Source organism: Hemiscyllium ocellatum, chromosome 28, assembly GCF_020745735.1.
Source record: "Hemiscyllium ocellatum isolate sHemOce1 chromosome 28, sHemOce1.pat.X.cur, whole genome shotgun sequence".
In the NCBI taxonomy this organism is placed as follows: Eukaryota; Metazoa; Chordata; class Chondrichthyes; order Orectolobiformes; family Hemiscylliidae; genus Hemiscyllium; species Hemiscyllium ocellatum.
Window position 1 is genome coordinate 47,938,409 of NC_083428.1, and position 12,284 is coordinate 47,950,692.

Below are 12,284 nucleotides of genomic sequence, written 5' to 3' on the forward strand. Positions count from 1 at the left end.
TGTCCTCACCACCTTTCTTAAACAGTGGCACCATGTTAGCCAACCTCCACTTTTCTGGTACCTCACCTGTGACTATCGATGATACAAATATCTCTGCAAGGGGTCCAGCAATCACTTCCTTAGCTTTCCACAGATTTCTCGGGTACACCCGATCAGGTCCTGGGGATTTATCCATCTTTATGCTTTTCAAGACATTCAGCACTTCCTTCTCTGTAATATGGACATTTTCCAAGATGTCATCATCTATTTCCCCACATCTTACATCTTCCTTGTCCTTCTCCACAGTAAACACTGTTGCAAAATACTCATTTAGTATCTCCTCCATCTCCTGCGGCTTCACACAAAGGCTGCCTTGCTGATCTTTGAGGGGCCCAAATCGCTCCCTAGTTACCCTTTGTCTTTAATGCATTTGTAAAAGCCCTTTAGATTCTCCTTAACCCTATTTGCCGAAGCTATCTCATGTCCCCTTTTTGCCCTCCTGATTTCCCTCTTAAGTGTACTCCTACTGCCTTTATACTGTTCTAACGATTCATTCCATCTATCCTGTCTATACCTGACATATGCTTCCTTCTTTTTCTTAACCAAACCCTCAATTTCTCTAGTCATCCAGCATTCCCTATACTACCAGCCTTTCCTTTCACCCTAACAGGAATATACGGTCTCTGGACTCTCGTTATCTCATTTCTGAAGGCTTCCCATTTTCGAGCCATCCCTTTACCTGTGAACATCTGCCCCGAATAAGCTTTTGTCATTTCTTGCCTAATATCCTCAAAACTAGTATCTTGTCTAATACTGTCAAAGTTGGCCTTTCTCCAATTTAGAACTTCAACTATTTGATCTGGTCTATCCTTTTCTACCACTATTTTAAAACTAATAGAATTATGGTTGCTGGCCCCAAAGTGCTTCCCCACTGATACCTCAGTCACCTGTCCTGAGTAGGTCAAGTTTTATTTCTCAAGAGTAGGTCAAGTTTGCACCTTCTCTCATAGGTACATCCACATACTGAATCAGAAAACGTTCTTGTACACACTGAACAAATTCCTCTCCATCTAAACCCTTAACACTAGTCCCAGTCTATATTTGGAAAGTTGAATCCTCTACCATAACCACCTTATTATTCTAATAAATAAATTAAATCTCCTTACAAATTTGTTACTCAATCTCCCACTAACTATTAGGGGGTCTATAATACAATCCTAATTAGGTGATCATCCCTTTCTTAATCCTCAGTTCTACCCAAATAACTTGTCTGGATGTATTTCTGGTTATATCCTCCCTAAGTATAGCTGTAATGCTATCCCTGATCAAAAGTGCCACTTCTCCTCCTGCTTTGCCTCTCTTTCCATCCTTCCGATAGCATTTGTACCCTGGAACATTTAGCTGCCAGTCCTGTCCATTCCTGAGCCATGTTTCTTTCTTTATTTAGTTATATTAGATGTTTTATAAAAATGGTCACATAGCCAACAGGTTAGTGTGATGTAAGTTCAGTAGCTGTCTGGAGAGAGCAACTGAAAGAAAGATCCTGTACTGTTGCACCTCATGTGGGTGTCAGGGAAATTTCAAAACAATGAGCTTCTTAAGGGACAAATGCACTAAAAAATGAATTGTAATCTCCTGGGCATTACTTCAGACTGTGGACATGTTGGAAGAGAAACAACTCAGAGCAAGAGACATGCTCTGTGTCTCTCCCTTTAAGATATACAAGGGGTTAACAAGCCATACCAACTCTGGTCTGTGTGTGCTGGTTGGAAGGTAGTGTTGTAGTTAATGGAGGTGCTCATGTGCAGTCAACTGTGTTTGAATGCTAGTGTGCTGCAAAGATCACAGTCAGAGAATCACCCACTATTTATCCCTGTATTGCAGGTTAAGAAGTCTCTCACCCCCAGATGCTTGAAGCCAACTAGCCAATCAAAATGAAACAGGACAAATTAATTTCTATTTACCTGTCAGGTTAAAAATTCCAAAGTTGACTGTTTAACAATCAATGTTCCACAATCTTCTCCTCATAAATTATCCAGTGACTAAACCATATATATTTTTCTTTTGACTCATCTCTCACTTTAATCTGCTTGCATGCGTGTTGCGTTATTTCCTCGTGCACTTACTAATGAATAAACTCATTCTTTTATTAACTCAAGAAAGCCTAGATAAATTAGGATTTTTAAAAACAATTTCTTTGTCCTGGGAGAAAGATATCCACAAATTTGAAGGGTATTCTTTGAGAATTAACCTTGTACGTCCTACTGACTGGTCATAAAATATTTAGTGTATGGAATCCCAGTGCAGCTGATACATCAGCAATGTTACTGCAAAGTGTAGGAGTCATCTGGTCTTCAGCGGCAGCATTCTCATTCCTGAATCAGATGGCTACAGGTTCAGGATCAGGTTCCACAAACATAGAATAGGACAGAATGGCCTGTTTATGTGCCACAGAGTCCATGTAAATACTCCACCTTCACCCAGCCAATATTTAATCCTTGATTTTCCAAAGCAACATATCACTAGATCATGAGACCCAAATAACATTCTGGGGACCCAAGTTTGGATCTTGGCACGGCAGATGGTGGAATTTGAATTCCAATAAAACAAATCTGAAATTAGAAGTCTAAAGATGACCATGAAACCATTGTCAATTTTCAGGAAAACTCACCTGGTTCACTAACGTTCTTCAAAGAACAAAATTGCTGTCTTTACAAAATGAAGCAGAGCAAGATAGTGGACAAAGACACATCCGTCCCTGTTTGGTTTACGCAGAATGCCAGCGGCGTGATGTCACCTACCAAGACAGCCCCAGACACACCTGTTCCCTCAGTCACTGGTGCTGACATCAGATCTGCCCTCTTGGGAGTCAACCCAAGGAAATTGACCGGCCCAGATGGTGTCCCTGGCTGAGCACTGAGATCCTATATAGACCAACCAATGGAGGTATTCACTGACATCTTCAACCTCTCCCTCCTATAAGCCGAAGTCCCCACCTACTTCAAGAAGACCACCATCATCCCCCAACCTCAGAAAGCACATACAATGTGGCTTAATGACCACCTTAATGACCAGTGGCTCTGACCTCAATAATTATGAAGTGCTTTGACAGGCTGGTCATGGCCCACATCAACTCCAGTCTCCCAACCTGACTCAATCCCCTGCAATTTGCCTACTGATGTAACAGGTCCACAGTGGATGCCATTTCCCTTGCCCCGCACTCATCCCTGGAACATCTGAACAATAAGATGTCAGATGTGCCATCTTTATCAGACTCCTGTTCAGTGACTACAGGTCTGCGTTCAACATCATTATCCCCTCCTAACTGATCCCAAATTCTCTGGAACTGGATCCTCAGCTTCCTGACCCACAGGTCACATTCAGTGAAGATAGACAACTACACCTCCTCCACGATAACTCTCAATACTAGAACTTCCCTAGAATGTGTCCTCAGCCCCCTGTACACTAACTGTGTAGCCAAATTCCAAATGAACACCATCTATACATTTGCTAATGACACAACTGTAGCTGGATGAATATCAAACAATGATGAGTCAGAACACGGAAAGGAGATAGAAAGCTTAGTGATGTGATGCAGTGAGAACAACCTCTCTCTCAATGTCAGCAAAATGAAAGAAATGATCATTGACTTCAAAAACAAAGGAGAACAGTGCCCCCATCTACATCAATGGAGCGGAGGTTGAGAGTTGACAGCGTCAAGTTCCTTGGAGTGATGATAACCGACAACCTGTCCTGGACCTCCCCCCATGTAGATGCAGTGGTCAAGAAGGCACAACCATGCCTCTTTGTCCTCAAGTGGCTCAAGAAATTTGGCCATAAGGACCCTCAGCAACTTCAACAGATGCACCACTGAAAGCAATATATCCAGGTGCATAATGGCCTGGTATGGCAACTGCTCTGCCCAAGATCGCAAGAAACTACGGAAGGTTGTGTGCACAGCTCAGACCATTGCAAAAGCCAACCTCCCATCCATGGACTTCACTTACACTTCTTGTTGCTGTGGAGAGGCTGCCAACATCATCAAAGAGCCTTCCCAACTTGGTAATGCTTTTCTACAACTTCTTCCAGGAAAAAGATACAGAAGCTTGAACACACGCACCAACAGGTTCAAGAACAGCTTCCTCCCTGTGTTATTAGACTGATGAATGGATTGTTTAACTTCAAATAATGCTGGTCTTGTTAATGTTGATCTTGCTTCGCACACCTCCTGTGCAGTGTCTGCCTCACTCTGTCTAAGCACCTTATGATCTGTATGTTCTTGCTTACTATGATCTGCCTGGACTGCATGCACACAAAGCCTTTCACTGTACTTAGGTAGGTGTGACTCCAGTAAATCAAATCAAAGTCTGGCCTCCATGTGATTCCAAACCCATAGTAATGTGATTAACTCCCTCTGGGCATTTCGGGATGGACAATAAATATCTACATAGCTTGAATGAATAAAAGCAAAGCAACAAATGCAGATTAACCACTTGTAAATGCCTGTCTTTTCTGTGCACACATTAGTAGCTTGTACTGGAATAAAAGCAGCAAAAGCTCAACTTGTTGTAGAGCCCTTTGGGATAATTGAAGGATGTGGATGGTGCCATAGAAATACAGATCTTTCTTTTAGAATGTAATGTAACAAAAGGGAAATATCCCAGTACATGTGCCCTGACCTTATTGGAGAAAGCCTGAGAGCAGGGGGAAGGGTTGGAGGATGGCAAGAATATTCAGAACTCATGGTCCACACCACAATGTCCAGGCTCACAGAGTGGTGCTGAGCCTTTATGTGCCAAACAATACAGCCACATCTGTTGATAACCTGGAACAGGAAACCTTGAATCCATCATTGCTTCACTCTCTGACCCAACTTGCTCAGTTGAGTGTGGTGTTAGACTGTGGTCTGTGCAGTCACCCTGTAATGCCTCCCTACAAAGGTACTGCCACACGATACACACTAGGGCAGAGGCAAGTCAGCTAGTGTATTGTGGAGATATGTGGGTGGCCAAGGCATCAATTTGAAATATTGTTCACTCCTGTATTGCAGCACATGATAAAGAGAATATCTGCTTTCAGCCGCCTGTGTCATAATAAGCATGTCAGCCTAGCTGCAGCACAGAGAATGGAAATAGGTTAAAAAGCAGTGGTACAGCAGTGAGTCACTGTGTGCTCCTGTCGATCAGTGAGTGTTGCTCACTGTTCTAAGACAGGCACTTACTGGCAGGGAGTCATGCTGCAATACTGAGGCACTGTCACCCCCCAGGACCTACTTGCAGCCAGGGATCTCTGCTAGAGCTGAATATGCGGTCATGCAGACTGGTTCTGGGGAGGACCGCAGCACAACTCATGATCTGACTTTGTCCAAACAGAGAATGAACACTAGTCTACTCCAGCACTGGTACCAACCCTCAGGAATGTGCCAGTGATACTCTGCAAATTAAAGATTAATCTCATGGACATTCTGGTGAGATGAAAATCATTTTCTCACTCACTTCCAGCTGTCCAGAATTGTGACAAACCATCAGGCAAACCTTTGTCCACTGTGACCCCATTTTTGAGGCTTGAATATTGTCACATTCACTTAGTGAGACCTGAGACAGCAGGAAGATGATTGGGCAGCTTTGAATATCTGGATCAGAGCTCCAGGGAGGCCATTTCTGCCTCAAAGATTGAGGACTTGGCATAGAGTAGGGGGAAAGGAAGCAATGAAACCTCACTGTACATACTCCAACGACACGGGTGTTCAGAGTTTGCAATCATGCCAATTGGCATTCCCCATGCATTAGCAAGGTCCATATATGGACCTTGGAACGCTCAGCATCAACCTAGGCATTGGTAACAGCAACAACACATTCTGAGCAGTCAATCCTGCGAAATCTTCACAACCTCTCGGGAACAATGTCAAAAGCAATGGGCCTTGACAACATTATGGCTGCAGTTCTTAAGGCTTGTGCCCTAGAACTAGCTATGTCCCTTCCTGTCCAACCAGTACACTTGACCCAACAATGTGGACAATTGCTGGGCGCATCATGTACACACAAAAAAAAACAGGATAAATCCATCCCAGCCAAATACCGTCTCATCTGCCTATTCTTAAACATGAGTAAAGTGATGCAAGGTGTCATCAACAGAGCTGTCCAGCAGCACTTACTTGGTGGAATCATAACGAACATGAAATAAAACAGTGGCAGTCATTGGAGACACACCATGTCAGACCAAGGGCATTGTTCCAGGAGTTCCTCGGGGCTCTGGAGTCACAGAGAGATTTATAGCACAGAAGAAAGGCCCTTCAGCCCACTGCGTTCATGCCAGTCAAAAACAACCAGCTCCTATTCTAATCCCACAGTCCAGAACTTGACCCATGGCCTTATATTGCTTGGCATAAGAAATATACAGCTAAACATGTTCAAAGGAAATCTGCCTCCACCGTCCTTACAGGCAGTGCACTCCAGATTCACACTACCCTCTGGGTGATAATGTTTTCCCTTATATCTCCTCTTCCTGTTCCTTACTTTAAATCTTTGCGCCCTAGTCATTGATCCATCAAGGAGAAAAGCTCCTTCCTGTCCATCTATATCTTCCTCAATCTCATCTGAACCAAGGAAAACAACCTCAATATGTTCAATCACTCTTCATAATTGAAACTCTTCAGTGCCGGAAATATGCTGGTAAATTTCCTCAATGGCCTCTCCAGTGCAATCACACCCCTCCTCCAATGTGGTTTCCGGCACTGCACACAATAGCTAACCAGCATTTTATACAGTTCCAGCATAACCTCCCTGCTCTTAAATTCTATGCCTCAACTATTAAAGGTAAGCATCGCATATGTCTTCTTAATGTCCTAGTCCAAAGCATCTTTAGCTAATTCATCAAATAACCTTCTCCCCATCATAAAGACAGAAGTAGGGATACTTCCCAACTCCCCAGACATTGAAACAGACTGTGCCCATGTGTAGCAAAACCTCATGTTTGGGCTGACAATTGACAAATTATATTCATCCTACACATCTGGACAAACATCAACTCAAATAAGAGCATCTAACCATCTTCAATTGGCATTCATCACCATCATTCTGAAGTATCACTGACTAGAAATCTAACCAAACCAGCCGAATAAATACTATGGTTACTAAAGCACGCCCAACACTGGGAATTCCGTGTGTGTAACTCACCTCCTAACACCCCATCAGCTTTTCAACCATTTTCAAGGCACAAGCTAGGAGTGTGTTGAAATATTCCCATGAGATATCACCGACATCTGAAGACTCCCTTGCAAATCACTTACCATTCGGATTTGAAATGATATCATGGTTGTTTTACTGTTGTTTGGTCAAGGTCCAGGAACTGCCTTTCTGACAGTACTGTGGATAGATCTACACCACATGGACTGCAGTAGCTCAAGGAGGCTGCTCACTGCCACCTTGTTAAGAGTAAAACAAAAAAGACATGGGATCAAAGGTTATGGAGTAGGCAGAAAAATGGGGTTGAGAAACATATCAGCCATGATTGAATGGTGCAGCAGACCTGTTGGACTTAATAGTTTAATTCTGCTCCTACAGCTTATACTACTGATGGATATCAAATTCTGGTGTTACCAGCCTAGCTCACATTCCAAGAATGAACAAAAAAAAACACATCCCACGATACTTAAAGCACAAGCAATGTATGTTTAATACTTATTCTGCTTGCAGCATAAGTTTGTCACATCTTCATTCTGTTTCTATCTATGAATCAATATTTCATCTCCCAAGAGCTTTCCTCCCTTTAAAGGTGCGGATGATGATTGCTTTAAAACAGGGACAGTGGTTCCCTGTGGAACAACCACTGACCTGCATCAATACAGGCTGGTGGTAGCATATCACAGTGATTATCAGAGACCTACTTGCTTCATAAAGGACACCGTATTACAACACAGGGGTCCAAAAGGAGACAAGGTGAGGCACAATACCTATCAGATTCTTACTGACAGGCCATGAAAGGGTCAAAACTGTTAGAATCATAGATTCCCCATATTGCAGAAGCAGGCCATTCAGCCCATCGAGTCTACACTGACCTTCTGAAGACCATCAACCCAGACCCAACAAACCTGCATTCTCCTTGGTTAATCCATCTAGCCTGCACACCACACAGCAATTTAGCATGGCCAGTCCACTAACTGGCATATCTTTGGACTGTGGGAAGAAACATGAACACCCAGAGGAAACCCACACAGACACAGAGAGAATGTGCAATCTCCACACAGTCGCCTGAAGGAGGGATCCAACCCATGTCCCTGGAGCTGTGAGGTAGCAATGCTAACCACTGAGCCACCATGCCACTATAGTCTCTGTCTTCTAATGCATGTGGAGCAGGAGTCAAAATATATCCGACTCTGCTCTGAGGTCTTGAGTTTCTTTTGAAGGCTACTTTCTCAATTCAGGGACCACCTTTTGGTTTTGCTGGGGTTTCTTTCTCATTCTTACTAACTTCATCATTAGGTGCCACAGTTTCGTATTGACAATAACTTCTGTGCTGGTTTTGACAGGTGTAGGGGTTTAAGACTCACACTGTGGCAGAATTAGAAGAATTCATCAAGATCTTCAATAATCAATAAATTCCAATAAACTTGAAACTACAACACATAAGGGAAGCATTCATTTCCCAGATGTCACAGTATTGAAACTTGCACAAGACATCAGGCAATGTTTTTAAAGAACTAATACACTTCTATACCATGATCCTAGCCAAACAGAGTGTTAAGGTCACAACTAAACTGTTGCATTCTTATCTCTAATACAGTCACTGACCCTCAAATAATTCACAATATGTGAGATGTTTTGAGTTAACACATTAATTCAAATCTTTAAGAAATAAAACTTCAACATTACATTATTTCAGTGAGACCGAATTCATTACAATAACATCCATAGCATTTCCCCTCTTGGAGTAGTTCCTGAACTCCTGCAGCCTTAAGCTGGAGCCTCCACATTCACTTTAAAGTAGTTCAGCACCTTAGTTCTCTTGGTTTTGCACTTAGCTAAAAATTCCTTCGTTGAATGATTTAAAAGTGCTCTCCGTTGTGGAGTCTCTTCGCTGCAGGCCCTCTCTCTATTAGTAAAGTCTTTTACCTTTTTCTGAAGCCCCTCTCACCACTTATAGCCTCCATTCATGGGCAATTAAGGATGGACAATAAATGTTACCATTGTCCCATTAAAGAAAAAAATAGCAGTATCTCTTACCTGTATAAATGCAAGCTTCTCCCTCTTCTGTGAAAGGTCAGTGAGATTAACCAGGCACATCTCAAAGAATTTAATTTCCTTTTCCAGCTTTCGGATGTGGCTATCAATAGCAGCTGTCACACGGCTCTGCTCCTTATCCAGACAGTGGAAAACATCCCGCTCTTCATTTTCAATGTGTTTCCTCAATGCATCATACTTCTCCTTCACTTCTCTCTTTGTTTCTGTTATCAGACTCTAAAGAGACAGATTAGAAAGAAGGCTACACCACCAGTGCTTCATTCGGAAGCTCACTGATGATCTTATCTAGTATGGTGATAAAATGACTGAAAACGAATCTTCCAGTTCAGTGGGCAAATGTACATCTAGAACTTCAACCTGAGCTACAAGTCCTCTCAAAACTCACTAACAGATTATATATTTCGTTATTTAGTGGTCAGTACATGTCAATAATAAACCACTTAGCCCTACTGCAAGTACCAGACCTTTTAATGAAAGGGGCATATCTGATGGTTCTCATCTGAAAGTTTAATCTTTCTTTTCCAACTTGCTGGCTTATTCCAAATTACCAAGCACAAACAGCCATCCTTCACGTGTAAACCTTGGCACAGCTACTAGGCTATTTGACTTGAACAAGCATCACAACCAACCCCAGCTGAAAATAATTTGAGCTAATGGACCTGTACTCAGGATGAATCATCAGATAGAATTTGCGAGACTATGACAAATCAGAAACTTAACCTTGGTAGCCATGACAACAGACTTTAAGGTTCCGAGCTCACTTCTTAAAGACATAAGGAAAAATAAATGCAGAGCCCAAGTGGGAGAGTTAAGAAAGGGGAATCAAAGAACGAAAGGACTCAATGGGGAGCATCAGGTACAATTCCAGCCTCGGGTGATCGTTTTTGTGAAGCTTGCACATTCTCCATGTATCTGCGTGAGCTTCCTCCCACAATCCAAAGATGTGCAGATTGGCCATGCTAAACTGCAAATCATGTTCAGGAGTGTGCAGGTGTTATGGGAATCGGATAGAGTGCTGGGGCTGGGGCTGGGGCTGGGGCTGGGGCTGGAGGGCATGCTCTTCAGAGGGTCAGTGCCAACCTGATGGGCCAATGTCCTCTTTCTGCACTGTAGGGATTCCGTGAAAGGTGCATCAGGAGGGACTTTCACTAAGTGTGACCCTGGTGTGTGAATAGAGTTGTAAGAAAGGCTAAGAAGAGGGGCTGGAGCTTGATAAGGTTTTAAACAAACAGGTGAATATTTCATACATTTGGAGGAGCATAATCAGATGAGTGGAAATTGTAGGAGGGAGACACAGAGGACAGCACTAGAGTTATCAACAGTGGAAATGACAAAGATCGAGATTGCAGATAGACTGAGGTCAGTGAGGAACCTTCTAAAAGATACAGAGTAGAAAGTTCACGTGTCGAACTGGAGACCACTTCCGGGAATGGTCTGGAGTAAAGCTTAACACGATTGGAACTCATCTTAAAGATTTTACATTTTTTAATGTTGCCTTTCAGCATTCCTAGGGAGTCAGAGCTTCCAGAGAGGGCAAGGGGCTCAAGGGACAGAAACAGCTGGAAGAGAAAAACATTGAGCTTCTCACTTTTTTTTGGGGGGGGGGAGGTGGGGATGGACAGGTTTTGGAAATGGCAGAAGCTGGTGGGGAAACTGAAACTGTGCAAGATTTAGATTACTTACAGTGTGGAAACAGGCCCTTCGGCCCAACAAGTCCACATTGACCCTCCGAAGAGCAACCCACCCATAGCCCTACATTTACCCCTTTTAGCGTGGCCAATTCACCTAACCTGCTCATCTTTGGACTGTGGGAAGAAATGGAGCACCCGGAGGAAACCCACGCAGACACAGGGAACATGTGCAAACTCCACACAGTGTGATACCCAAGGCGGGAATTGAACCCAGGTCTCCGGTGCTGTGAGGCAGCAGTGCTAACCACTGTGCCACCGTGCCGCCCCATGAGGGCATCCTAGTCGGGAAGGCAGAACAATCCTGTGGGAAAGGGGGATGATGACAACAGGTTAAAATTCAGTATCCAAACCCACCTGAGTAGTCAGCTTCTGTGTGTGAAGGTCCTGGAGGGAAGACTGGATGGAAGCGACATTTCTCCGGATGCTCTTCAGATGATGCTCTAAGTTATCCTAACAATAGCAACAGACAGATAACCAAGTCAGTCTGCTGGCCTGCCCAGCAATGAAAGGGGTCAGAGGCGAGCAATTGTCAGCCACTTACCCTGAGCTCCTGCTCGCCCTCGCTGATGCTGCCACAGTTGTGGCCCTTGTGTTTGCCGATCAGGGTACAGAGGGTGCACACACACACCTTGTCCTCCTTACAGTAAATATCCAGGAGCTTCTCGTGTTCAGCGCATCTCCAGGCGGACAGATCAGCCGCTGTATCCACGAGGGGGTGGGTTTGGAAGACCCCGTTGGCAGTGTGCAGTTTTAGGTGAATGGGGCACATGGAGGCTTCACACTTCAGGCAGGTTTTCACAGCCTGCCGCCGGCTGCGGCTGCAGTAGCTGCACAGGATGTTGTTCGGAGCCGCCGCTGCTGAAGCTGCTGCCGCTGGGGCCACGGCCAGGTAATCCCCAGCTCCCTTGCCCAAGCGGAGCCTCCTAAACCCGGGCACCTCGGCCCGGCACTCGGGGCAGCTCTGGGGAGAGGACTCCTCGATGCAGGAACGGCAGTAACTGTGCTGGCACGCCAGGGTCACTGGGTCGGTGTAGACCTGCAGGCAAATGGAGCAGGTCAACTCCTCGTCTAACCATGACTGGGATGAGGCTGTTGCCATGGTGGAGCCCCGAACACAGCAGAAAGCAGAGGAAAAGTCTCTCTCTCTCATACACACCTCATCCAGACTGAGGCATCTCGGAGCTCCTGCTGCAAGGCAGCCGATTATAAATGGTAAACATCAGCGATCGGTATCTCAGACTTCCACAGGGACCAAACTTGCACGTTTTCCGTGTTAACGGGCTGTCCTGTCTCCAAACCGCACCTCACTGCGCCAGCATCTCCTTCCCAGGAGCTCATGGGTGGGGTATTCGCTCCCCCTGAGTATACACAGCCC

General features: G+C 44.4%; 1 protein-coding gene across 1 annotated transcript in view; it reads right to left on the bottom strand.

The window, feature by feature from the left end:
- Nucleotides 1-12,008, bottom strand: part of LOC132829046 (E3 ubiquitin/ISG15 ligase TRIM25-like) — a 38,784-nt gene extending 26,776 nt beyond the window's left edge. Inside the window, exons 1-3 of the mRNA XM_060846333.1 lie at nucleotides 11,451-12,008; nucleotides 11,264-11,359; nucleotides 9,201-9,434 (exon numbers count right to left, since the gene is read on the bottom strand). Coding sequence (XP_060702316.1) covers nucleotides 9,201-9,434; nucleotides 11,264-11,359; nucleotides 11,451-12,008 — 888 coding nt within the window. The remainder of the gene's footprint in view (nucleotides 1-9,200; nucleotides 9,435-11,263; nucleotides 11,360-11,450) is intronic.
- Between the last annotated feature and the right edge of the window lie 276 nt (nucleotides 12,009-12,284).